We start from the raw sequence: 26,344 nt of genomic DNA, 5'->3' as shown, positions 1-26,344 counted from the left end.
ACCTGTCGTACATCACTAAAGTCATGCTCCACCTTGATCAGGCTGCTTTTTAGCTCTTATATCACTTAAAAATCAAACTTTTCATAATCCTTTTTAACAAGATCGAATCTAAGAAAAAAAAATCAAACAATATTTCATTTTTTTTTTCAAGGTTCTTTGCTGATAGACTTGTGTTTTAATCTCTCAACATATCTGACAGACTTAACGATTCCCTCTTGGTGGCTTTGCCTTACTCACCGGAAGAAATCAAAGTTAAAGGTTTAGGTGCAGTAAATTCTTCTGTCTTAATTCTGTTTGTTTTGCTTGTTTTCGTTCGATACAGATCATGTGGTGTGTGAAGAAGAGTTTAAGTATGCCATGCTCGCCCTCAACTGTGTGTGTCCTGGCACGTCCACTCTGATTACCTTACTGATCCATTCGTCCAGAGGACAGTGAGTACACACACACACACACACACACACACACACATACACATACACAAACCCCTTCCACAAAGTAACTAACTAATTATGAGGGATTTAGTGCTGTAAATCTGTTTCCTCCTGAGGTTTCTTGCTCATGTCAGCTCAGAGAGATTTTCCTCATTACTGTGGCCTCTGGGTTGTTCATTAAGGCTCTAAATTTATATCCAGATTTCTCTAAAGCTGCTCAGTCATCAGACCTGTTGCTAAAAATGCTTTACAGTACAACTGAATTTAACTCATAGCTCCAGGATTATTGTTAGTAAACTCTGTCAATTCTTCAGCTCAGGTTACATACACACATACACACACATACACACACATACACACATACACATTTACACACACATACACACACATACACACACATACACACATACACATTTACACACACATACACATTTACACACATACACACACATACACACATACACACATACACATTTACACACACATACACATACATACACACACATACACATACATACACACACATACACACACATACACACACATACACACACATACACACATACACATTTACACACATACACACACATACACACATACACACATACACATTTACACACACATACACATACATACACACACATACACATACATACACACACATACACACATACACACACATACACACACATACACACATACACATTTACACACACATACACACACATACACACACATACACACATACACATTTACACACACATACACACACATACACACACATACACACATATACATTTACACACACATACACACACATACACACATACACACATACACATTTACACACACATACACACACATACACACACATTTACACACACATACACACACATACACACATACACACATACACATTTACACACACATACACACACATACACACACATACACACACATACACACATACACATTTACACACACATACACACACATACACACATACACACATACACATTTACACACACATTTACACACACATACACATACATACACACACATACACACATACACACACATACACACATACACACACATACACACATACACACATACACACATACACACACATACACACACATACAGATACACAGATACACATTTACACACACATGCACACACATACACACACATACACACACATACACATTTACACACACATGCACACACATGCACACACATACACACACATACACATTTACACACACGTACACAAACATACACATATACACACACATGCACACATACACAAACATATACACACATACACACACATACACATTTACACACACACATGCACAGATACACAAACATACACACATACATACACATACACACACATACACATTTACACACATACACATTTACACACACATGCACACATACACAAACATACACACATACACACACATACACACACACAAACATACACACATACACACACATACACAAACATACACACATACACAAACATACACACACATACACACACACAAACATACACACATACACACACATACACACACATACACAAACATACACACATACACACACATACAAACATACATACATACACACACACAAACATACACACATACACACACATACACAAACATACACACACATACACACATACACATACATACACACACATACACACACATACAGTACGCACACATACACACACAAACAAACACATACACACATATATATACACACACACACACACACACAGACATACACACACAGAAATACACAGTTATTTCTGTCTTATTGTTGTCAAATTCTGCCATGTCTGCAACTCACACACTTACACACACACACAAACACACACATACATACATACACTCACCTGCATTCTTACCTACAGTGTATGTTCTTTCTGTTCAGAACAGCGCCTTCAGAAACCTTCAAGCAGCGAGGAGGAGCCTTTCAGCCCCTTCACAGGTCCATAACCTCACAATCACCAGTTCAGTGCTTAATGGGAAAGAGATCCTAGTGGAGTCCAATAAACAATTCCCATCAGGATCTAATGGTGTTTAATGGTTCCCAAGAACCTGATCCAGGCCTTTCAGCATGCCATTAATACAGTGTTAATGGAATATTTACCAACACTGACTAAATCACTGTGAAGGCATGAGATCAGATCAGGAAGTCTATGAGGTCCATCATAGCCAGACTTGTACAATACTTCTCCTTAGTCAGGTTAAAAACCTCAGCAGGATCTGATTCACTGTGATATTAAATCTTTTGGAGACTCTTGAATATCATTACAACCATTATAGACTGCTATCTGTAATGCACTGTGTGTAGACGGTCGAATATTTTCCAAATCAGTTCTTCCGGCTTCAGATCTAATCTAATCACACTTTTAAAGACGATACGGTACCAAATCAGCAATTTTACATCACTCAGTACTGTGTTCAATTTGGTCGCTTTTCTTATCAGGGCTCCAAGAGAAATTAACAGGGATTTGTAGGCGGAGCTAGAAACCGTGACGCACACTGATTGGTTAAAGGTTACAAAATTATTTATTTGTGAATGTAATTTTGTACACACACTGTGTTTGTTTGTCGCAAATAAGAGGTGACCCCTGGTGTGTGTGTGTGTGTGGGTTTTTTTTTTGTCATACCTTTACAACACACTCGATATGTCTAATCAATCAAATAAATCTATGTGGTGATTCTGATTAATCAAATTTTGTCTCCATGATCTTTCCCCTTTCTGTCACAGTTAACGCTGATCTTTGTGGGATTTGAGGAAATGATTTAAGGTGTGAATCTTATAAAGGTCACTGCTGTGGTTTTTTTTCCTCTGCCACAGGGAAGGAGGAGCGAACTCGGCCGACCAGTGGCAGCGTACGTACCGCCGCTGCTCGGCGAATGAAGTGCATCACATCCGGCTGGAGGAGAGCAAGTTTTTTGGGGAGTACCAGGGCAAGAGCTTCACCTTTGCCTCATTTCATGCACACAGAAAGTGAGCTGTGTATACACACACACACACACACACACACACAAACACACACGATTCATATGTATTTCTAATTACAATTTTTTTTTCCAAACACTTTGAAACCTCTTTCTTTACTTCTCCGGCTGATTAAAAGTACAGAATTATTATTTGTTTTAAATTACGTTTAAATCCTTTGGATGTCTTTTTTTTCTTCTTCTTCTTCTTCTTCTTCTTCTTCTTCTTCAAAGCTCTTCTGATCTCTGCTGTAAGCTGCTGTGGTGTTTCACTTCTCCAGGGGTTTTCTTGCTTTTTTCTCGCGATCCTGTAATGTTGTTTTTGCAATGCCCAATTTGCTCTGTTGTGCTTTGCTTCTAACCAGCACCTCATCTTCAAAATTGCTTTCCTTCACATCACAGTTAATAGTGAACGCAGTTAGAGAACAGCTGAGAGATCGTTCGTCACCAGTATGTCAGGAGCAACCGGGGGATGAAACACAACAAATTGCCTTTATTCGTTCCTGCATGTGTTAAGAATTATTACTGTCATAACCTCTGATTTAAATTTGCTGGTCCTTTTGTTTTGACTTCTGTAGATCGTGACGAAGGTTTTCCGACAGTTTGGGAATTTGATGCGAAGATATGTTGTGTATATATATATACACAGTCTTATACTGTACTTTAAATAATATTTTTTCTCCCTCGTGAAGTTAAAAAAAAACAAAAAAAACATAGCTTGTCTTGTTACCATGGAAACCACAAGGCATGAACTCCTCCATCCTGAAGACCTAAAGTTACAGCTTTACCTCGGACTGGAACAAAGCACTGACATTTCCATAAATGTGCAGCATCTGTGCAAGTCCCTGTGAGCGAACCGTTACTATAGAAACCATAATGTTTAAGGACCGTTTATATAGACGTGTGATAAATATGTGATTTGCAGCTGCAGCAGCGTCGGAGAAATTTAATTGACCAATCTGACCAATCAGAATCGAGTAGAAACCGATCAGTGGCTTAGAGGTTATGACAGTTGCCTCAGATCTGCAGGGTTGGGAAGAGGTTTGATTCACGTCTCTCCACCCTGTATATGCTCCTGTGAGTCTCCTGGGGCTTCGGGGGTTTCCTCCAGGTGTACAAAGATGTTAGCATCTCTAAATTGTTTGTGAGAGTGTGTGTGATTGTGCAGTTTGGACAGTTGGTACATTGTCCAGCGTGTCTCCCTTGCCTTTTACCCTCCAATGTCTATAGACCTCAGTGTGTGTTTGTGTGTATTGTCAGATACGGCGTGTGCCTTATTGCCGTACGGAGACTGGACACAGCCAACATCCTTCTGAACCCTGGACCGTGCCACATTATGGGAGCTTCAGACACCTGCTTTTACATAAATATCTCCAAAGAGGAGAACTCGGCCTTCGTCCGGGGACACAGAGAACCCAGTAGGGGCCCTGGAGACAGTTCCAGAGGCGTCCCACAGACCATCTACCACGGACTCACGCGTCTGCCTGTCCACAGCATCATCGCCAGCATGGGTCAGTCAGGGGTTAATAATTATTGAATCACATAAATAAACTGCACAGTGGTGTGTAGAAAGTTGGGTTCAGTGGTGTGTGATGTTCTCTATTTACTACTGAGCAACACTTACTTTAATAGGAGCACGTTTAAGGTTGCAGGACCAGACGTTTTGCTCAATACATGGTTACATCTCCACTATCAAGTCGGTCAGGTCATGATGACGTCATGAGATGCTTCATCTCCATTTTTGTACACTTTTTCACTGAGTGGGTCATACGATTAACATTAAGATTAATTACACATGTAGAATAAAATATGTTCATATTTTACAGTTGGTTTTTTTTTTTGGTTGTTATGGCATTAAAATGTCCTTCAGAGGAGAAAAAGAGAACTTCCATCATCATCATGCACATGGTATCATCATCATCATGCACATGGTCTCATCATCATGCACATGGTCTCATCATCATGCACATGGTCTCATCATCATGCACATGGTCTCATCATCATGCACATGGTCTCATCATCATGCACATGGTCTCATCATCATGCACATGGTCTCATCATCATGCACATGGTCTCATCATCATGCACATGGTCTCATCATCATGCACATGGTCTCATCATCATGCACATGGTCTCATCATCATGCACATGGTCTCATCATCATGCACATGGTATCATCATCATGCACATGGTCTCATCATCATGCACATGGTCTCATCATCCAGCTTGTCTGTAACTAAGGAATTTCTGCTACCTTCTTAAAAAACTCTTCGTGTCTGAGACCTGAGGTCAAAAAAACACTGTAGTCTGGAGAAGATAACTTGCCTAGCAACCCGTAGCAACCACATTATCAGTTCTGTTGAGTGCCCAAAATATAGAATAGATCTTGAGGTGTTACTATTTCAGACAAACGTTTCTGATGATCATTTTGTTGTTTCATCTGTTCTGATTTGTTCTGATTTGTCTACACACACTTTAGTAATCATCCTGAAGCAGAGGAGCGTCAGTGTCATGTTCTGACCTGATGGCTCCATCACTTTATGTCCCAAGGTGCTCTCAGGACTTACGTTCTGCCTCTTATGTAGTCGGTAAAAAGAACATAAATAATATATCCTGAAATTGTTCTCTTATTATGAAATGAACTGTTTATTTCATTAATGCATTCTACATTAAATATGTGTTGAAATAAAGACATAGAATAATAAAAGAAGGTAGTGAGAACTGCTGAGGTCCCCCCCCCCCTCTCTCTCTCTTTCTGTTTCTCTCTTTCTGTTTCTCTCTCTCTCTCTCTTTCTGTTTCTCTCTCCTCTCTCTCTCTCTCTCTCTCTCTCTCTCTCTCTCTCTCTCTCTCTCTCTCTCTCTCTCTCTTTGTTTCTCTCTCTATGTCTCTCTCTCTCCTCTCTCTCTCTCTCTCTCTCTCTCTCTCTGTTTCTCTCTCTCTCTGTCTCTCTCTCTCTCTGTTTCTCTCTCTCCTCTCTCTCTCTCTCTCTCTCTCTCTCTCTCTCTCTGTTTCTCTCTCTCTCTCTGTCTCTCTCTCTCTCTGTTTCTCTCTCTCCTCTCTCTCTCTCTCTCTCTCTCTCTCTGTTTCTCTCTCTCTCTGTCTCTCTCTCTCTGTTTCTCTCTCTCTCTCTCTCTCTCTCTCTCTCTCTCTCTCTCTCTCTCTCTCTTTATATACTAATAGACCTAGCCCTAGACTCTGATCACAGTTTTAATAAATTGTTTCTTTATTTTTTTATTTCTATATATTTGAAGAATTCTGCTCACGAGTTCACATGGGACCCATTAAATATTTGCACATTGCTCCATAACTTGGTCTCGACCCTCTTAAGATTCTGTCTTAACTACAGCCCTAACATCAACACCCTTGGCACTGCCAATCTTCTTTCCTTCACCTCTATACACTGTACAGTTTAACAGTTTACTGTATAATCACATGACCTGGTGCCACCTAGAAACAGGTGGATTAATGGTTTGGGTTTTGGGGCAATGCTTATTGTTGACAGCACTATACAAATATAATAGCTAAAAAGTTCAAGAAGTCATTTTTTTTTAGCTTTGTTACATTTATCCACATGCACTAACTATTGATAATGTACAATGAGGTGCTGCTATTGGTGGCGACTGTTATGCTAAAAGCTTTTATTTAGGTTTAAATGTTTATTAAACCAGTTATGGGGGCACGGTGGCTTAGTGGTTAGCACGTTGGCCTCACACCTCCAGGGTTGGAGGTTCGATTCCCGCCTCCGCCTGGTGTGTGTGGAGTTTGCATGTTCTCCCCGTGCCTCGGGGGTTTCCTCCGGGTACTCCGGTTTCCTCCCTCGGTCCAAAGACATGCATGGTAGGTTGATTGGCATCTCTGGAAAATTGTCCGTAGTGTGTGATTGTGTGAGTGAATGAGAGTGTGTGTGTGTGCGCCCTGTGATGGGTTGGCACTCCGTCCAGGGTGTATCCTGCCTTGATGCCCGATGATGCCTGAGATAGGCACAGGCTCCCCGTGACCTGAGGTAGTTCGGATAAGAGGTAGAAAATGAGTGAGTGAGTAAACCAGTTATTTATAGACCGTGAGACCTGAAAGATAAACAGTTTATTAGTTATCTTGGTTACTGCTAATAAACATATTAATGGAAACATAAAAGACAAATAAAAGACATTGCACTCGTTTCCAAAAATTCATATTAAGGGTTTTTTTTCCTTTGTACTGAAGTGCTGAATAAGAAATTAAGGTAAAGTTGTGGGCACAATTAGAGAACAAATAAATCGACAGGATAATGTTATAATATACAGATATACATGTCTATAAGTCCAACATCTCCACCTAGTGAAAAGGGCTGGGAATGAAATCCTGCCTGGACTCCTGTCCGTCGTTCCAGTGACCATATGGAGATAAGCGTGTAAAATATATCTTTACGTTTTAAACACTGAACGATGAACTAAACAACCGAAGAACACTCTCTAACACTGGTGTACAGAATTAGATCGGAAGCAGCCGCTATGCTATGTCATATTTTCTGTACTCCAACACACCTCAAGCTACCAGCTTGTGTGCTCATAGCTAGCTGTTATAAAGCAAACAATGCTAATGAGTTATTACTTTCCCTAAAAAAATTATTATAAATATTTATAGTTATTTATTTATTTATTTATTTTTATGTGCATTTAAGTTTGTTGTTTCTAAGTTATAGAGGTTTTAGAATTTGTTCAGATTTATGTTTATTAAGTTTTTTTTAGATGTTTAGATTTTTTTTATAATTAGATTTTAAAATGTAGCTTTTTAAAAATATAGATTTTCTTCGATTTTTTTAGTTTTCCATTTTGGATTTTATAGGTTTTTTTGATGTAGGTCTGAAGCCTGATCTTCTTTTTTATCCATTTATAAACCATAATGTGAGGAAACATTTGAAAGTTTGATGAGAAATTAATTAGTCCAGACAGATGTATCGTCATGATGAATATTATGTAAATGTACTTTCTTATGTCCGACATACTTGTTGGAATATAGTTATTAATCCCGGCAGAGCTAATGAGACGGTAAAGTACTGGTTTAAGTTAAACTTTTCTGATGCTGATTTGATGTCAAATTCTATCATTTTACTTTTAAACAGTTTTATAATAGCTTCTTAATGCAGGTTCTTTATGCTAATCTGACTCTGCAGGTACGGTGGCAATAGATCTACATGACTCCAGTGACAGCAGCCCTGAAGGCTCTGGCCCAGGGGGCATTGCCCTGAGTACGGGAAGGAGTGGACGCACTGGAACCCGTGTGGAAGTGGGTGGAGCCAACACCTTGGCCCCACCCCCTGTGGATGACTCAGGTGAGGACAGAAGGCACAGCATTGCTCCAGTCCTGGAACTTGTGGATGGTGTCCATGGTCCCACCTTCGACCTCCTGGGGGACCAATCAGAGGACGAGGGGGGAGAGGACGGCAAAGAAGAAGAGGAGGAAGAGGAAGAGGAAGTGGCAGGTCGAGGAGAGCACAAGGGCCAGTGGTGGGGTATGCAGGGCGAGTAAGTAGTCAGCGAAGTTCAAAATTAGGGTTAGGATTTAATGTATTGAGGTGAAGACATGCCATTATTTACTGACACAATAAAACCAGTGTGTGTGTGTGTGTGTGTGTGTGTGTGTGTGTGTGTGTGTATGTGTGTGTATGTGTGTGTTTGGAGTAGGTGGGTAAAGGGTTACCCACTGAACTCCCCGTACATTGGTAGTTCTCCTGCCCTTTGCCACCTCCTGCAGGAGAAGATGCCCTTTTGCTGCCTTCGCCTTGATAAGGTGAGAGACCATTTCTATAGCAACAGCTTACAGCTCACACACTGGGCAGACAGCAGACCATCTACACAAAAGTCTATCGTTGGAGAAAGTTTTCCATCAGGATAGATTTATTTTACGACAAACTACGTTTGTCTACATATGAAATGAAGCTATAAATAGATAAGAAATAAGTTGTAAGTAATAGAAGGGGAGTAACATGCTTCAGTAGATAGATAGATAGATAGATAGATAGATAGATAGATAGATAGATAGATAGTTTTTGATTGAATTGTTAGAAATTGATTATTATTACTACACATTTTTCTAAATTTGAGTCCCATAGTGTTAAAGAATGTCTTCATTTTTCACTGGAGGTGTTAATTTATGCACTATTAGGTTCTCAGTTCTCTTCCCTCCATGTTGTTTTGTTCTCGCCGTGTCGCAGGCGTGTCACCACATGCCTTACGAGGACGCTCGCTCATACGGTTTCAAGAACAAGCTGATCATCGTGTCGGCTGAAAGTGCCGGTAACGGCCTCTACAATTTCATCGTGCCTCTGCGAGCGTATTACAGACCCAGGAAGGAGCTGAACCCCATAGTGCTCCTGCTGGAGAGCATGTGAGTAAAATAAACAACAGGATTATGACATCAGGTTTAATGTCTGCCAATAAAGGATTAAAGGTGTGTGGGAAAGATCTTATCTACAAGTTGAATGCAGATGAAGTCTTACGAGTGGGAAACATTTAAAAGTCTATGGTTATTTTTTTGGACTTGAAGGTTTCCTTGTATTTTCAGTTATTATGTGTTTGGATCATGAGGCAAAATATTGACATCCAAGTAAATGGGTTAATGTTTAAGCTCCTAAAGGAGAGAAAGGGTTTCATTACAGCAGCGTTCTCAACCTTTTACAAGCTGGGCCCCCCAAAGCAGGTTCATTGCAGTTGGGGCCCCCCCACACCACCTTGCATAGATAGATAGATAGATAGATACTCACTCATCTTCTACCGCTTATCCGAACTACCTCAGGTAACGGGGAGCTTGTGCCTATCTCAGGCGTCATCGGGCATCAATGATACACCCTGGACAGAGTGCCAACCCATCGCAGGGCACACACACACTCACGCAAAATCCAGAGATGCCAATCAACCTACCATGCATGTCTTTGTACCGGGGGAGGAAACCGGAGTACCCAGAGGAAACCCCCGAGACACGGGGAGAACATGCAAACTCCACACACACAAGGCGGAGGCGGGAATCAAACCCCCAACCCTGGAGGTGTGAGGCGAACGTGCTAACCACTAAGCCACCGTGCCCCCATAGATAGATAGATAGATAGATAGATAGATAGATAGATAGATATTATTATTATGAGTAGTAGTATCCCATTCATCATTACTAGGCTATTGCTATATAGTTCAAGTCACTTACATTTTAGACGAAATATTGACTGTTTTGGTTTATTTTAGCAGCGAATATAGATCTGATGAATCCAAACAAAGATCACATCACAGCGTGTCTCACAGCAACACTCAATCGTGTTTTGAATGATTCAGTGATTTGAACGAATCGGTTGATTCAAAGATTCAATGAACCATTCACAAACATCTGTCTCATTCTTGATGAATCGGCCGTTTGAACGAAACGTTTGAATGAACGACTCAATGACTCACTTAATGAAACCACTTATCTCCTGTATTTCCGCGCTCACTATCGACAAACCAGTCCATTAAAACACATTTTAATTTTCATTCAGGAGTTATGTATATACAAAAAGATAACTTTTGATGACAGTAGTGAAAAAAAATAATTGAACAATTTTTTTTTTCAGATTTTATTTTTTCCCTCCCATCCTGTAGCCTACTCGCCACCAGAACCCCCAACACACACACACCCCGAAAGAAGTTCGGTTTAGAACCGCATTACAGTGACTTATTTATTTATTTATTTTGCAGAATTTCATTGCAGAATTGTTGTTTTTTTTGTGATGTAACTTGTGGTTCTTTTTTTTTTTTTTTTTTTTTTTTAACGGAAAACTGCAAAAAGTAGGTGAAATCCAAAGCACAGGATTAAACGCTCTTAGGCCACGTTCTCACTGCATGTAAAAGAGGCCCAAATCTGATTTTTTTGGGGTCAAGTGACCAGGTCAGACTTCTTCAGGAGTAGTGTGAACACTCAAATCTAGCCCAGATCTGATTTTTTTCAAATCAGATTCAGACCATAGATACCGGAGAGATACCGACTAGATATAGTTGGGCTCACCTCCACGCACGGCTTGGGCTCTGGAACCCAACTCCTTGAGAGAGGCTGGGCTCTCTACTACTCTGGAGTTGCCCGCGGTGAGAGGCGGCGGGCTGGTGTGGGCTTGCTCATAGCCCCCCAGCTCAGCAGCCATGTGTTGGAGTTCACCCCGGTGAACGAGAGGGTCGTTTCCCTACGCCTTCGGGTTCACTGTTATTTGTGCTTACGGGCCAAATGGCAGTGTAGAGTACCCGACCTTCTTGGAGTCTCTGGGAGGGGTGCTGGAAAGTGCTCCGACCGGGGACTCCGTCATTCTACTGGGGGACTTCAACGCTCACGTGGGCAGCGACAGTGACACCTGGAGGGGCGTGATTGGGAGGAACGGCCCCCCCGACCTGAACCCGAGTGGTGTTCTGTTATTGGACTTCTGTGCTAGTCACAGTTTGTCCATAATGAACACCATGTTCAAGCATAAGGGTGTCCATCAGTACACATGGCATCAGGACACCCTAGGTCGGAGGTCGATGATCGACTTTGTGGTTGTTTCATCTGACCTCCGGCCGTATGTCTTGGACACTCGGGTAAAGAGAGGGGCGGAGCTGTCAACTGATCACCACCTGGTGGTGAGTTGGATCCGATGGCCGGGGAGGAAGTTGGACAGACTTGGCAGACCCAAACGTACTGTGAGGGTCCGCTGGGAACGTTTGGCAGAGTCTCCGGTCAGAGAGATCTTCAACTCCCACCTCCGGCAGAGCTTCAACCAGATCCCGAGGGAGGTTGGAGACGTTGAGTCTGAGTGGACCATGTTCTCCACCTCCATTGTCGACGCGGCCGCGCGGAGCTGTGGCCGTAAGGTCTCTGGTGCCTGTCGTGGCGGCAATCCCCGAACCCGGTGGTGGACACCGGAAGTAAGGGATGCCGTCAAGCTGAAGAAGGAGTCCTATCGAGCCTGGTTGGCTCGGGGGACTCCGGAGGCAGCTGATAGGTACCGGAGGGCCAAGCGAGCTTCAGCCCGGGTGGTTGCAGAGGCAAAAACTCGGGTCTGGGAAGAGTTCGGTGAGGCCATGGAGAAGGACTATAGGTTGGCCTCGAAGAAATTCTGGCAAACCGTCCGGCGCCTCAGGAAGGGGAAGCAGTGCCCTGCTCACACTGTTTACAGTGAGAGTGGGAATCTGCTGACTTCCACTGGGGACATTCTCGGACGGTGGAAGGAGTACTTCGAGGATCTCCTCAACCCCACCGACATGTCTTCCACTGAGGAAGCAGAGGCAGAGGGCTCAGTTGAGGACTCATCGATCCCCCAAGCTGAGGTCACTGAGGTGGTTGAGAAGCTCCTCAGTGGCAAGGCACCGGGGGTGGATGAGATCCGCCCTGAGTACCTCAAGTCTCTGGATGTTGTGGGGCTGTCTTGGTTGACACGCCTCTGCAACATCGCGTGGCGGCTGGGGACAGTGCCTCTGGACTGGCAGACTGGGGTGGTGGTCCCTCTGTTTAAGAAGGGGGACCGGAGGGTGTGTTCCAACTACAGGGGGATCACACTCCTCAGCCTCCCCGGAAAAGTCTATGCCAGGGTACTGGAGAGGAGAATTCGGCCGATAGTCGAACCTCGGATTCAGGAGGAACAATGTGGGTTTCGTCCCGGTCGTGGAACACTGGACCATCTCTATACCCTCACCAGGTTGCTGGAGGGTTCATGGGAGTTTGCCCAACCAGTCCACATGTGCTTTGTGGATCTGGAGAAGGCATTCGACTGTGTCCCTCGTGGTGATCTGTGGGGGGTGCTCTGGGAGTATGGGGTCCGGGGCCCTCTGCTAAGGGCTGTTCGGTCCCTATATGACCGGAGCAGGAGTTTGGTTCGCATTGCCGGCAGTAAGTCAGACTTGTTCCCGGTGCATGTTGGACTCCGGCAGGGCTGCCCTTTGTCACCGGTCCTGTTCATTATTTATATGGACAGGATTTCTAGGCGCAGTCAGGGGCCGGAGGGAGTCCGGTTTGGGGACCACGGGATTTCGTCTCTGCTTTTTGCAGATGATGTTGTCGTGTTGGCTTCTTCAAATCAGGACCTTCAGCGTGCACTGGGACGGTTTGCAGCCGAGTGTGAAGCGGCAGGGATGAGAATCAGCACCTCCAAGTCCGAGGCCATGGTTCTCAGCCGGAAAAGGGTGGCTTGTCCCCTTCGGGTTGGTGGAAAGCTCCTGCCTCAAGTGGAGGAGTTTAAGTATCTTGGGGTCTTGTTCACGAGTGAGGGAAGGATGGAGCGGGAGATCGACAGGCGGATCGGTGTATCTTCTGCAGTGATGCGGTCGATATACCGGTCTGTTGTGGTGAAGAAAGAGCTGAGCCGCAAGGCGAAGCTCTCTATTTACCAATCGATCTACGTTCCTACCCTTACCTATGGTCATGAGCTTTGGGTCATGACCGAAAGGACAAGATCCCGGATACAGGCGGCCGAAATGAGTTTCCTCCGCAGGGTGGCTGGGCGCTCCCTTAGAGATAGGGTGAGGAGCTCGGTCACTCGGGAGGAGCTCAGAGTAGAGCCGCTGCTCCTCCACATCGAGAGGAGTCAGCTGAGGTGGCTCGGGCATCTGTTCCGGATGCCTCCTGGACGCCTCCCTGGGGAGGTGTTCCGGGCATGTCCAACCGGGAGGAGGCCCCGGGGAAGACCTAGGACACGCTGGAGGGACTATGTCTCTCGGCTGGCCTGGGAACGCCTCGGTATTCCCCCGGAGGAGCTGGAGGAAGTGTCTGGGGAGAGGGAAGTCTGGGTGTCCCTGCTCAGACTGCTGCCCCCGCGACCCGGCCCCGGATAAGCGGTAGAAGATGGATGGATGGATGGAGATTCAGACCACTTCCATATGTGGTCCTGAATCAGACCCAAATCTGATTTTTTCCAATGTGGCCGCAGTGTGAACAACCGAGGCGGATTTGATGCGACTTTTACGTCAATCTACATCGACATTCGTCACAATTATGCGCCGGCGAGTTCGCACACAAACGTGACTACGCCTACAAAATGGATCAAATAATCAAAAGTTGCCCTCGACATCCGAAAATTTTCAAAACACTGCGTCTCTGTGCTGCCATTACACAAACATTTAGAAAGAAAAGCGAAAATGCTTACTTCCTCCATAACCTCGCCAACTTTAGCGCAACGGCGTGCTGCGTGTGACGTCATTGTTATTGTTATTGTTTGTTTGTGCATGCGGGTCAGTTCGAAACAGCAAACAAGGTAATGTGAACAGCCAAACAAAAAAATCAGATCTGAGCAAAATATCCGAATTGAGTATTAAGACTTGCAGTGTGAATGCGGCTTTAGATACTTTGTTTAACTTCCTAGCAGTGAAGACACATCTGTAATGACTTTCTGTAAGTGCTGTACTCATGTTCCCACAAGAGGGTTTGCGGAAAATTTGCCATTTTGTAAAATCGCACTTTGCTTGATTTTGTGTTCATTTCTGCGATCGCAAAAACACTAAATACTGAAGGAATTTATATTTTACATAGTGGATCAAATGTGAGAAACATTATTTGGAATCGTTCTCATATTTGTTCAAAAATCACGTCTGAAATCACACTGAATGTAGAATCGAGTCTACAATCTACAATCTTTAAAGAAAATCCTGATATGAATGATAGCGCTGAGGAAATTTACAGGGAGCAATGATTCCGTTACTGCTCAGCATACTTAGGCTGGTGATAGCTGACTTCATCTCACCTTCACGGTAGAAATGTACCTCACAGATGAGACTCTGCATTCAAACTTTCCTCTCCGTATCGCATTTAGTCAGCAGCCGTGACCTCATGTCCGCCACACCGCATCAACCCTCGTTAAATATGAAACCTAATCGCTGTGCTTTCGCCTGTGAATGAAAAGTGATTCGGTACACGACAGGACTTTAACACAATCAGACGCAATAAAGCTCTGAGTCATTTCTTTCAATGCTTCCTTTTTACTGATTGTAGCTAGGATTTCATAGCAACGGGCTCCAGTTGTCAGTTTGGCAAATCTGATCAGAGACACTAGGGAGAAGACATCAGGTGGTCGTTGAAGTCACCTCACGCTGAAGATAATCGGCTTTCACTTATTTTATTCCTTTTTTAATCAAATTTTTTTGCCGCTTCTGGAGAAAGCGACCTCTAATTGAATTGAAAGGAAAGACAGAACTATTTCAGGGTGTATCTGCTCCTCAAAACTACTGTGCATGTTTTTTTTCGCCAAACTATTTTTGTATTTTCACTTTTGTTCTTGGGTAAACGCCTTATTGAAGCATTAGATATTATAAATGAATTCATCGATGCAGTAAAGATGTGTGTCACGAGAGAGGATCAAAGGCCGGATGCAAACGCAGGGCTTTAATCACAAAACGTCACATAAATAGGGACAAAATGTATGGGGCACAAAAACATTTAATGGCAAAAGTATTGGGACGTTCACCAAACACAACGCACAGCGACTGGCAAAAGTATTGGGACGTTCACCAAACACAACGCACAGCGACTGGCAAAAGTATTGGGACGTTCACCAAACACAACGCACAGCGACTGGCAAAAGTATTGGGACGTTCACCAAACACAACGCACAGCGACTGGCAAAAGTATTGGGACGTTCACCAAACACAACACACAGCCACCTGCAAAAGTGTTGGGACGTTCACCAAACAAACACACAGCAACTGGCAAAAGTGTTGGGACGTTCACCAAACACAACACACAGCAACTGACAAAAGTATTGGGACGTTCACCAAACACAACACACAGCAACTGGCAAAAGTATTGGGACGTTCACCAAACACAACACACAGCAACTGGCAAAAGTGTTGGGACGTTCACCAAACACAACACACAGCAACTGACAAAAGTATTGGGACGTTCACCAAACACAACGCACAGCGACTGGCAAAAGTATTGGGACGTTCACCAAACACAACGCACAGCGACTGGCAAAAGTATTGGGACGTTCACCAAACACAACGCACAGCGACTGGCAAAAGTATTGGGACGTTCACCAAACACAACACACAGCCACCTGCAAAAGTGTTGGGACGTTCACCAAACAAACACACAGCAACTGGCAAAAGTGTTGGGACGTTCACCAAACACAACACACAGCAACTGACAAAAGTATTGGGACGTTCACCAAACACAACACACAGCAACTGGCAAAAGTATTGGGACGTTCACCAAACACAACACACAGCAACTGGCAAAAGTGTTGGGACGTTCACCAAACACAACACACAGCAACTGACAAAAGTATTGGGACGTTCACCAAACAAAACACACAGCAACTGACAAAAGTATTGGAACATTAACACACACAAAAATGGGACTTGAAACCGTACTAGAACAGTCACCAAAAAGGAATTGGAAGTCTCAGACAATTCAAATATTCAGGCAACAACTCGGTTAAAGCAAGCAAAGGTAGGCAGGGCAATAGCAGAAATATGGATTATATAGGATTTTAAATGTTATCCAATTTCAATATTTTCAATATTTCAATATTTTGCCTCATAAACTAAACAAATAATAAGTGAAAATGCCTGAAATCGGCTTGTGAGACGAGGAAACTTTCAACTTCAATTTCAACTTTAACCGTGGATATTGTCAGGTTTTTACACACAACTCAGAGACTCAGAAATTAAAAAGCATCCAGAGTTACAGACTCGTAATTACGACTTTGTGGCCTGTAAATACTCGTAAATCCCATCTTTCGCACACGCATCCACATTAGTGACGTCCTGAATTCCTGTAAAATTCACGTGGCCGTCGAGAACAAATTTCACACAAAGTTCATATTGTTTTTGTGATGTAATTCTCACAATCGTTTAACACAAACGTGCAGAGTTTAGTGTCACAGTGGCTCCAGAGTCCAAGCTTCCAACATCAACCGTGTCAGTTTACTCCTCGTTCTCCGGTATCCTCCCAAGTCCCAACAACATGCCAGATCATGTTCAAATGTGGACATGATAAACAGCTCGTTGGTGTTTGTGTGTTTTGTCCGGTGTAAATTTCTACTTTACGCCTCGTAGTCTCGTCTCCACCGCAACCCTGACAAGGATAAAACGTGACCCGAAAGCGAACGAGTGACCGAGCGAGTGAGTGAGTTATCAAGCTTTCAGAAGGACACATCATCCAATCAAAGTACAAATTACACCCGTTCTTAGTGAGATCAAACCCCAGCATGGCAATAAAAAAATCTAGTTTGAACTATTGGGTGAAGTAAATTGGAAAAGAAATGGGATAGAGTGAAAAAGAGACGAGACACACATACAGATCCAGATGGAATGGCTGTATAGTACACTCTGATCTACAATTCTGCCTTTGCACTGAAAAAGAAATTGTTTCTATTAGGTATAATCTTCCTTTATTTGTCGCTTCTGTGCAAGAAGATTACATACACAAAACAAGGCCGTCTAAGCTTTCACTTCAGCCTGGAACATTCCACATTACACACTCACATGTTGCACACTCGGCGATCAAAACCCACTCCCAGCAGGTACCAATCAAACCACCCACATTAATGAGACCGTAGTCTTATTTCTGTGTGTGTGTTTGTGTGTGTGTGTGTGTGTGTGTGTGTGTGTGTGTGTGTGTGTGTGTGTGTATGTGTGTGTGTGTGTGTGTGAATTGGTTGATTTGTTAACAGACCTGAAGCAGACTTCCTGGAGGCTATCTGCTGGTTCCCCGTGGTCTTCTACACAGTGGGATCCATCGACAAGTAAGAGAAGCCTCAGGCATTTCCTTTACGCCAAACAGTCCTTCTTGCTAATGAGAACTACATTATTCTGCTTCTAACTTTAAAAAACTGTGTGTGTGTGTGTGTGTGTGTGTGTGTGTGTGTAGTCTAGACAGTTTGTTACGCTGTGGCGTGACGTTCGCAGACACCATGGTGGTGGTGGATAAGGAGAGCTCGATGATCGCGGAGGAGGATTACATGGCCGACGCTAAAACCATCGTAAACGTCCAGACGCTCTTCAGGTGTTGCTTACGAGCGTGTACTGCATGTACCATGACCTCTTTTTTTATCTCATAATAAAGGAAACAGGGGGCACGGTGGCTTAGTGGTTAGCACGTTCGCCTCACACCTCCAGGGTTGGGGGTTCGATTCCCGTCTCCACCTTGTGTGTGTGTGGAGTTTGCATGTTCTCCCCGTGCCTCGGGGGTTTCCTCCGGGTACTCCGGTTTCCTCCCCCGGTCCAAAGACATGCATGGTAGGTTGATTGGCATCTCTGTAAAATTGTCCCTAGTGTGTGATTGCGTGAGTGAATGAGAGTGTGTGTGTGTGTGCCCTGTGATGGGTTGGCACTCCGTCCAGGGTGTATCCTGCCTTGATGCCCGATGACGCCTGAGATAGGCACAGGCTCCCCGTGACCCGAGGTAGTTCGGATAAGTGGTAGAAGATGAATGAATGAATGAATGAAATCTGAGTGGAAATGAATATTTAAGCACATTTTGCAAACCCCCCCAACACACACACACACACACACACACACAGACGTTGACAGTTTGACCTACAGATATCCAGTGTAATCTCTGGTTAATAATTGAGCAGTGCCCAGGATGTTATTACAGCTTCTCTGCTGCAAAGACAGGCGCTCTTCATCATCAGAACCATGAGCACTTTATTTTCATGCTAATTTCAACTAAACACTATATTAGCTTGCTAAGTAGCTACCATTGTTAACTGAGATCAAGTAGCAGGAAGTATTTTTACGATCCTGATCTTGTACTGAATTGAGCATGTGTTCAGTATGTGTTTATTCTTTCAAGCTACTAGACATTAAAACTCTTTTTAGACTCTTTTTAGACTTCTGACTCTTTAAGTCACTTTAAGTAACTATTTTAAGCAAGCGAAGCAAACTCCACGATATTCAGAGCGTCATTTCCGATTTGGGCCGAGTCACATCGCAACGTGTGATGTCATCACAACACGCGTTTAGCTGAATTACCTTTACGTTCACGTTTGAGGAAGATGAGTATGATGAAGAATCCTGTGCTTGTGATTTCACCAATTCGAGAAGTTATCTTCGAAAATACAAAACATACACACAAAAAAACCCTCTGCAAATCACAGCACAAATTATGAAAGACAAAAAAGATAAAGGAAAATGTCTACAAAAAAAAAAAAAACACCACAAAATCCTGGAGGAAATTTAATTAAAGTTCGTTAGCTAGATGACGAAGATGCGTTGTCACTGATCCTCACCAACATCCCACTGTGTGAGACTGTTATTTTTACATCTGTAGCTAATTGGTAACTTGCGTATGATTGGCACATTCAACACAAACACACACACACGTAAGTACAAAAAAAATTTGCAGTTACCCAAGTTTCGCAATGAAAACATAAAAACATAAAAACATCTATGAAAACATAAAAAATGACAAAAAATCTGTTCAGTGAAGCGCAATGTCTTTAAGGTAATGTTTATTTCAAATGAAAATCCATTTCAAGATTAGCAGGAAGTTTAGCTAGCTAAAACTTTAGCATGTCTAGCTAACTGAACACCTTTGAGTTATGAGATATGACTTGAATTAGCTATTTTTAATCAGCTAATTTTAGCATTAAGCCTAAAGTTGAAATGAGAAAAAAAAACTGTAAACAAAAGTATCTGGGTGTCTGAAGTCATTTGGGACGCCGTATCTAGAGCTTCAAATTTAATATGTGTCCAAATTCTTGTGCCTAAAGCAGGGCTGAGATAACAGCACATAGCAACGGTTGCTAAGCACTGATTAGACGGCTTGAGTGTTTTTTAATCTTTTTTCTTTTTGATATTTTCGCTAAAAGTGTTTAAATGAACATTTAAACAAAGCGAGTAAACAAACTGTTTTACCCTGCAGGCTTTTCCCAGCTCTCAGCATCATCACGGAGCTCACGCACCCAGCCAACATGCGCTTCATGCAGTTCAGAGTGAAAGACCATTACTCACTTGCCCTCTCTAAACTGGAGAAGGTCAGTCTCGTCTCACCACTGTGTGCTTCGGCTGCTTAAACACAGAGACTCAATATCCTGTGCTGTACTGTAAGCTAATCAGTGTGTGATTTATGTCTCCACCACCACCACCACCACCACCCTGTAGAAGGAGCGGGAGCGAGGCTCCAACTTGGTCTTTATGTTCCGCTTGCCCTTCGCTGCAGGGAAGGTGTTCAGTGTCAGCATGCTGGACACGCTGCTGTATCAGGTAACAGCCGAGTCAATAATCCACACTAACGTGTTCTTCTTGTGATGAGTTAAGAGCAGAAAGTGATATATTCTGGATAATGAAGTATTCTCTGTTGTATGTTGCGTTTCTGTGTGTGTGTGTGTGTGTGTGTGTATGTAAGTCCTTTGTGAAGGACTACATGATCTCTATCACCAGATTGCTTCTGGGGCTGGACTCCATGCCTGGCTCAGGCTTCCTATGTGCAGTGAGTATAAACATTATCATCGTCATCGTCATCATCATCATCATCATCATCATCATCATCATCATTTTCACTTCTGGTTGGTCAGAAGGTATTAATTAATAACATATAACAGCAGCTTTGACAGCAGTGCAGCTGCAAATACTTCTCTTTGTCATGATGACTATTGTGAGGACTATTATAATGTATCTATGATCATCATGGGAAAAATGATGGAGTATGAAGATCACAAGAACTGAGATGATGATAATGATTGAGGTCACATTGGGCTATGATGATCATGACTGACAATAATGATGATAATGGCAGTAACAAATATAATGACTGTAATAACTATGATAATGACAACAATGGCTAGAATAACTGTAATGATGATGATAATGACTATAATGATGATGATTATGATGATGATGATGATGACCATGATTATACAGTAGAATGTGGTGATGATGATAATGACTATGATGATGATGGTGATGATGATGATGATGATAACCATGATTATAGAGACTGTCGTGATGATATGATGATGATGATGATGATTATGATAATGATGATGACCATGACAGTAGACTGTGGTGGTGATGAAATGACTATGAAGATTGATGATGATGATGATGACCATGATTATAGAGACTGTTGTGATGATGATATGATTCATGATGATTATGATGATGATGATGACCATGACTATAGACTGTGGTGATGATGATAATGACTATGATAATGATGATTATGACCATGATTATAGAGACTGTGGTGATGACGATAATAACCACGATGATTACAACAATGACTATAATATCTGTAATGATGATGATGATGATGATGATGATCATGACTATAGAGACTGTGGTGATGATAATGTCTATGAAGATTGATGATGATAATGATGATGATGATAATGATGATGATGATGATGACCATGACTATAGACTCTGGTGATGATGATAACGACTATGATGATGATGATGATGACGACCATGACTATAGAGACTGTTGTGCTGATGATAATAACTATTATGATGACAACAATGACTATAATGTCTGTAATGATGATGATGATGATGATGATGATGACCATGATTATAGAGACTGTGGTGATAACGATAATAACTATGATGATGACAACAATGACTATAATATCTGTAATGATGATGATGATGACGACCATGACTATAGACTGTTGTGATGATGATAATAACTATGATGATGACAACAATGACCATAATGTCTGTAATGATGATGATGATGATGCTGATCATGACTATAGAGACTGTTGTGATGACGATAATAACTATTATGATGACAACAATGACTATAATGTCTGTAATGATGATGATGATGATGATGATGATGACCATGATTATAGAGACTGTGGTGATAACGATAATAACTATGATGATGACAACAATGACTATAATATCTGTAATGATGATGATGATGACGACCATGACTATAGACTGTTGTGATGATGATAATAACTATGATGATGACAACAATGACCATAATGTCTGTAATGATGATGATGATGATGCTGATCATGACTATAGAGACTGTTGTGATGACGATAATAACTATGATGATGACAACAATGACTATAATGTCTGTAATGATGACGATGATGATGATGACGACCATGATTATAGAGACAGTGGTGATGACGATAATAACTATGATGATGACAACAATGACCATAATGTCTGTAATGATAATGACAATATTGACTATGATGATGATGATGATGATGATGATGACCATGACCATAGAGACTGTGGTGATGATGATATGACTGTATTGATGATGATGATGATTATGATTATGACGACTATGATTACGACTATATAAATTACCTTCAGATGAAAATCACAGAAGAGGACTTGTGGATCCGCACTTACGGCCGGCTGTACCAGAAACTCTGCTCCTCCACAGGAGACATTCCCATTGGCATCTATCGCACAGAGGCTCATAAACTTCCTGTGTCTGAGGTTTGCACAATAAACCAAACCACAACACAACATAGTGTAGCCCAAAAAAACACAACAAACCCCAGGACAGTAAGACAGTCAGATTTAAGGTTTAAATGCTTTTTAACGGCTTTGAAAGCCCCACTTTATGTATTCCATTTTATTTCCCAGCTTTCAGAAAAACAGCAACACAAATCCCTATTTAATTAAAACCACAGGCAATAATATTTACACAGTGGACTAACAAGAGAAAACCAATTTAGATGTAAATATTACCTTTGATTTTTGTTAGATTTTACGTTTAATATCACACTCGGATTTTCAACATCTATATGTATATTTGGAATCTTGGCGAATTGGACATGAAGATTTTCTCAATACACAATCTGATCATTTTTCTGATCCTTATTCAAGCAGAAATTTTATACCCAATGTTGATTTCATATGAAGTGTTTTTAAAATGAAGAATCTAAAGTGTTTTTTTAACTTAAGAAGCTCCTTTAGAAGACATTCTGATGGTCATGTATGTCCTCCTCCTCAGTCTCAGGTGTCCATCACAGTGGAGGACTATGAGGACACTCGGGAGCTGCGAGAGCCTCTGCTCTGTCGCTCTGGTCCTCATCGTAACTCAACCTCTTCTGAGCCACTCTCCTCATCCTCATCATCCTCCCATGCCTCAGATCACCCGCTGTTAAGGAGGAAGAGCATGCAGTGGGCACGGCGGCTGAGCCGGAAAAGCGGACGTGGGTCAAGTGGTGCCAAAGGAGCGGGCAGTGCTGCAGAGAGAATCACGCAACAGAGACTTAGTCTGTTCCGCCGGTCCGAGAGGCAGGAGCTCAATGCGCTAGTCCGCACCCGGATGAAGCACCTCGGCCTCTCACCTTCTGGATTTAGTAAGTGTGTGTGTGTGCATGTGTGTGTGTGTGAAACCAAACACCTGAGTTTTGTAGAAACACCATAAGGTAACTGTCCAACCTTAAGGTAACCTGGCAACAGATGAGATGTTTGCTTTGAATTTGATGTAGGGAGAATAAACACACACTTTTTTGCCCCCTTATAATCAACCAAGCTGTCAGATGAATAAATAGACCAGACAAGAAAATATACTCACCCTGTGTCTGAGGTTTGTGTCCTATACCTTGAACCATAAACCATGGGCATTAATATGAAGTTGTTGCTAAGAGACTTTTCTCTAGGGAAGGCTTAACACTAGATGTTGGGGTGTGGCTACAAGTGATCATTCAGATCTCCACAAGAGCATTAGTGATTAGATCAGACTCTGATGTTAGATGTTTGAAGAAGCTCCAGTTGTATTTTATTCCAAAGGTGTTGAGTTGAATCAGAGTCAGGGCACTGTACAAGACGCTTGAGTTCTTTCACTCCCACCTTCAGCTCTACACCACGTCCTTATTGAGCTCAGGGGTTTTGCGTGTGCTGTGTGTCATGTTGGATCAGGTTTGAGTCAGGTTTGGTCTTAGTTCCAGTAAAGGGAAATTGCAAAGCTACAGAATAAAGCGACATTCTTTTTTGTGTATTGTATTCTGTTTTGGGGGGCACGGTGGCTTAGTGGTTAGCACGTTCGCCTCACACCTCCAGGGTTGGGGGTTCGATTCTCGCATCCGCCTTGTGTGTGTGGAGTTTGCATGTTCTCCCCGTTCCTCGGGGGTTTCCTCCAGGTACTCCGGTTTCCTCCCCCGGTCCAAAGACATGCATGGTAGGTTGATTGGCATCTCTGGAAAATTGTCCGTAGTGTGTGATTGTGTGAGTGAATGAGAGTGTGTGTGTGCCCTGTGATGGGTTGGCACTCCGTGCTTTGTAAGCTGTATCACACTCTGTGCTCTCTTTCCCTCTCTTTTTTCCATGCTGTCTGGTGTAAGATGGGATGACTGACCAGGGCAACAGACTCTCCTACATCCTCATCAACCCCTCACCTGACACACGACTTGAGCTGCATGATGTTGTGTAAGTGTGACATCATAAACATGACAAGTCGAACCCTAATACATGTAAAGCCATCACCTGGCCGAGACTAGACAGAAGTTGTGCACCATCCTGTCAGTGGTGGTCTTGCTGGTGTATCTGAGTACATTGAACTTCGGAGGACTGTCATTTCTGCTGGATCTTAGCCGTAGTTGTTGTTGTTGTTTTGTCCTGCAGATATCTGATCAGACCTGATCCTCTGTCTCTGGTGCCTAACCAGGGGAGCGGGCGGAAACCTTGTGTCAGCAAGTCGGACACGGATCGCCACCGGTTTAACACGCAGGACAGCACACACCTCTGATCGCACACCTGCACAACTACACAGCGGCCTGGAAGTGTGTGTGGGGTGTCTGTGTGTATGTGTGTGTGTATGTGTGTGTATGAGAGAGAGAGAGAGAAAAAGATAAAGAGAGAGAAAAAGGAGACCCAGAGACCGGAGAAGACTGGACTGTGAACTGGAACTGATTCTGTTCAGTCATTTCTTTTCTATTCAGAAGACTCGAATGCATGGACAGGTTACATTTTATTTATGCACCGGTTTTGTTTAGATTTCGTTTGTACTTCTTACCTTTTTTTTTTTGACGCGATGGAAGCCGAGGCCACGTAAGTGCATTTAAACGCAAGTCGTAATTTCTATTAGTCTATGTGCATGTGAATGTATGTTCAGTAGCCAACATTGCCAATCCATTCTGGACTGCCAAAGGAACAACGCTGCCAAATGTCTGTTAAAGGAGGAACAAAAATCCTCCGTCTTTGTCTTATAAGAAGCCCATCGTGTCCCTTATCGGCTCTGTGGTTCATCTCAGAGAGTTAATTTATCACTTTTTTTCATTTACACCCCATAGCAGGGATATCAAAAAAGCTCCCTGTAGCATTTCAACATGTGCCAACAGCACAGCAGCCAACAAAAGCTTATTAAACTGGCAAGGACCCATATAAGTGAACTTTATTCCCCTCTCCATCTGTTTTGCCCTTTTTGAAGGAGACTGTTGAAACTTCTACATGTTTAATAATAATTTAAGTGTTTTTTTACACTTAGGATCATTTCTGTACACCAGTCATCACTGTGTTTTGCGGTGTTAGTCTTGATGAGGATTGTGGATTTGGCTCTTTATTTAGCTTTTTAACCCTGTTGCTTAACCTATTGTTTTTGTCCTCCGTCACTCGACTGTGTAGTTGTTGGCATGCGTAGAGAGGAGCCTGCATGCCAGAATCGCACCCCTACCGCTTTGTGCTCCAGCTGGCGCGAGGGTATACGGCTGTCTTTATTCAGTGCCATTCACACACAAAGGCATTATGTATGAAATAAAAAAATAATCAAAACACCAAATCACTGCCTTTCATGAGTCTCATTGTGAAGCAAAAAGCTGTTGATGAGAGACCATGTGAGTCACTGCAGCTAGAACTGAATCAGTATAGAACTTTGTTTTAACCCTGTGTAGAACTGCACAATGCAGACACTCCCACAGACACTGACCACACCCATCCACTCCCACAGACACTGACCACACCCATCCACTCCCACAGACTCTGACCACACCCATAGAA

The 26,344-nt window shown here is 42.7% G+C and overlaps 1 protein-coding gene across 3 annotated transcripts in view; it reads left to right on the top strand.

The window, feature by feature from the left end:
• Positions 1-26,126, top strand: part of LOC132837524 (potassium channel subfamily T member 2) — a 97,892-nt gene extending 71,766 nt beyond the window's left edge. The window contains exons 15-30 of one of the 3 annotated variants that reach the window (XM_060857240.1): positions 323-431; positions 2,382-2,438; positions 3,315-3,467; positions 4,718-4,968; positions 8,611-8,962; positions 9,122-9,227; positions 9,652-9,824; positions 18,091-18,162; positions 18,288-18,422; positions 20,286-20,397; positions 20,525-20,626; positions 20,769-20,852; positions 22,709-22,837; positions 23,358-23,709; positions 24,694-24,778; positions 24,974-26,126. In XM_060857240.1, coding sequence (XP_060713223.1) covers positions 323-431; positions 2,382-2,438; positions 3,315-3,467; positions 4,718-4,968; positions 8,611-8,962; positions 9,122-9,227; positions 9,652-9,824; positions 18,091-18,162; positions 18,288-18,422; positions 20,286-20,397; positions 20,525-20,626; positions 20,769-20,852; positions 22,709-22,837; positions 23,358-23,709; positions 24,694-24,778; positions 24,974-25,097 — 2,396 coding nt within the window. In that variant the 3' untranslated portion in view covers positions 25,098-26,126. The remainder of the gene's footprint in view (positions 1-322; positions 432-2,381; positions 2,439-3,314; positions 3,468-4,717; positions 4,969-8,610; positions 8,963-9,121; positions 9,228-9,651; positions 9,825-18,090; positions 18,163-18,287; positions 18,423-20,285; positions 20,398-20,524; positions 20,627-20,768; positions 20,853-22,708; positions 22,838-23,357; positions 23,710-24,693; positions 24,779-24,973) is intronic. The other 2 variants (XM_060857239.1, XM_060857238.1) reach the window with 2 other exon arrangements.
• The last annotated feature ends 218 nt before the right edge of the window (positions 26,127-26,344 follow it).

Source organism: Tachysurus vachellii, chromosome 21 (assembly GCF_030014155.1).
Source record: "Tachysurus vachellii isolate PV-2020 chromosome 21, HZAU_Pvac_v1, whole genome shotgun sequence".
Classification (NCBI taxonomy): domain Eukaryota; kingdom Metazoa; phylum Chordata; class Actinopteri; order Siluriformes; family Bagridae; genus Tachysurus; species Tachysurus vachellii.
This window is presented reverse-complemented; position numbering and strand designations above follow the sequence as displayed.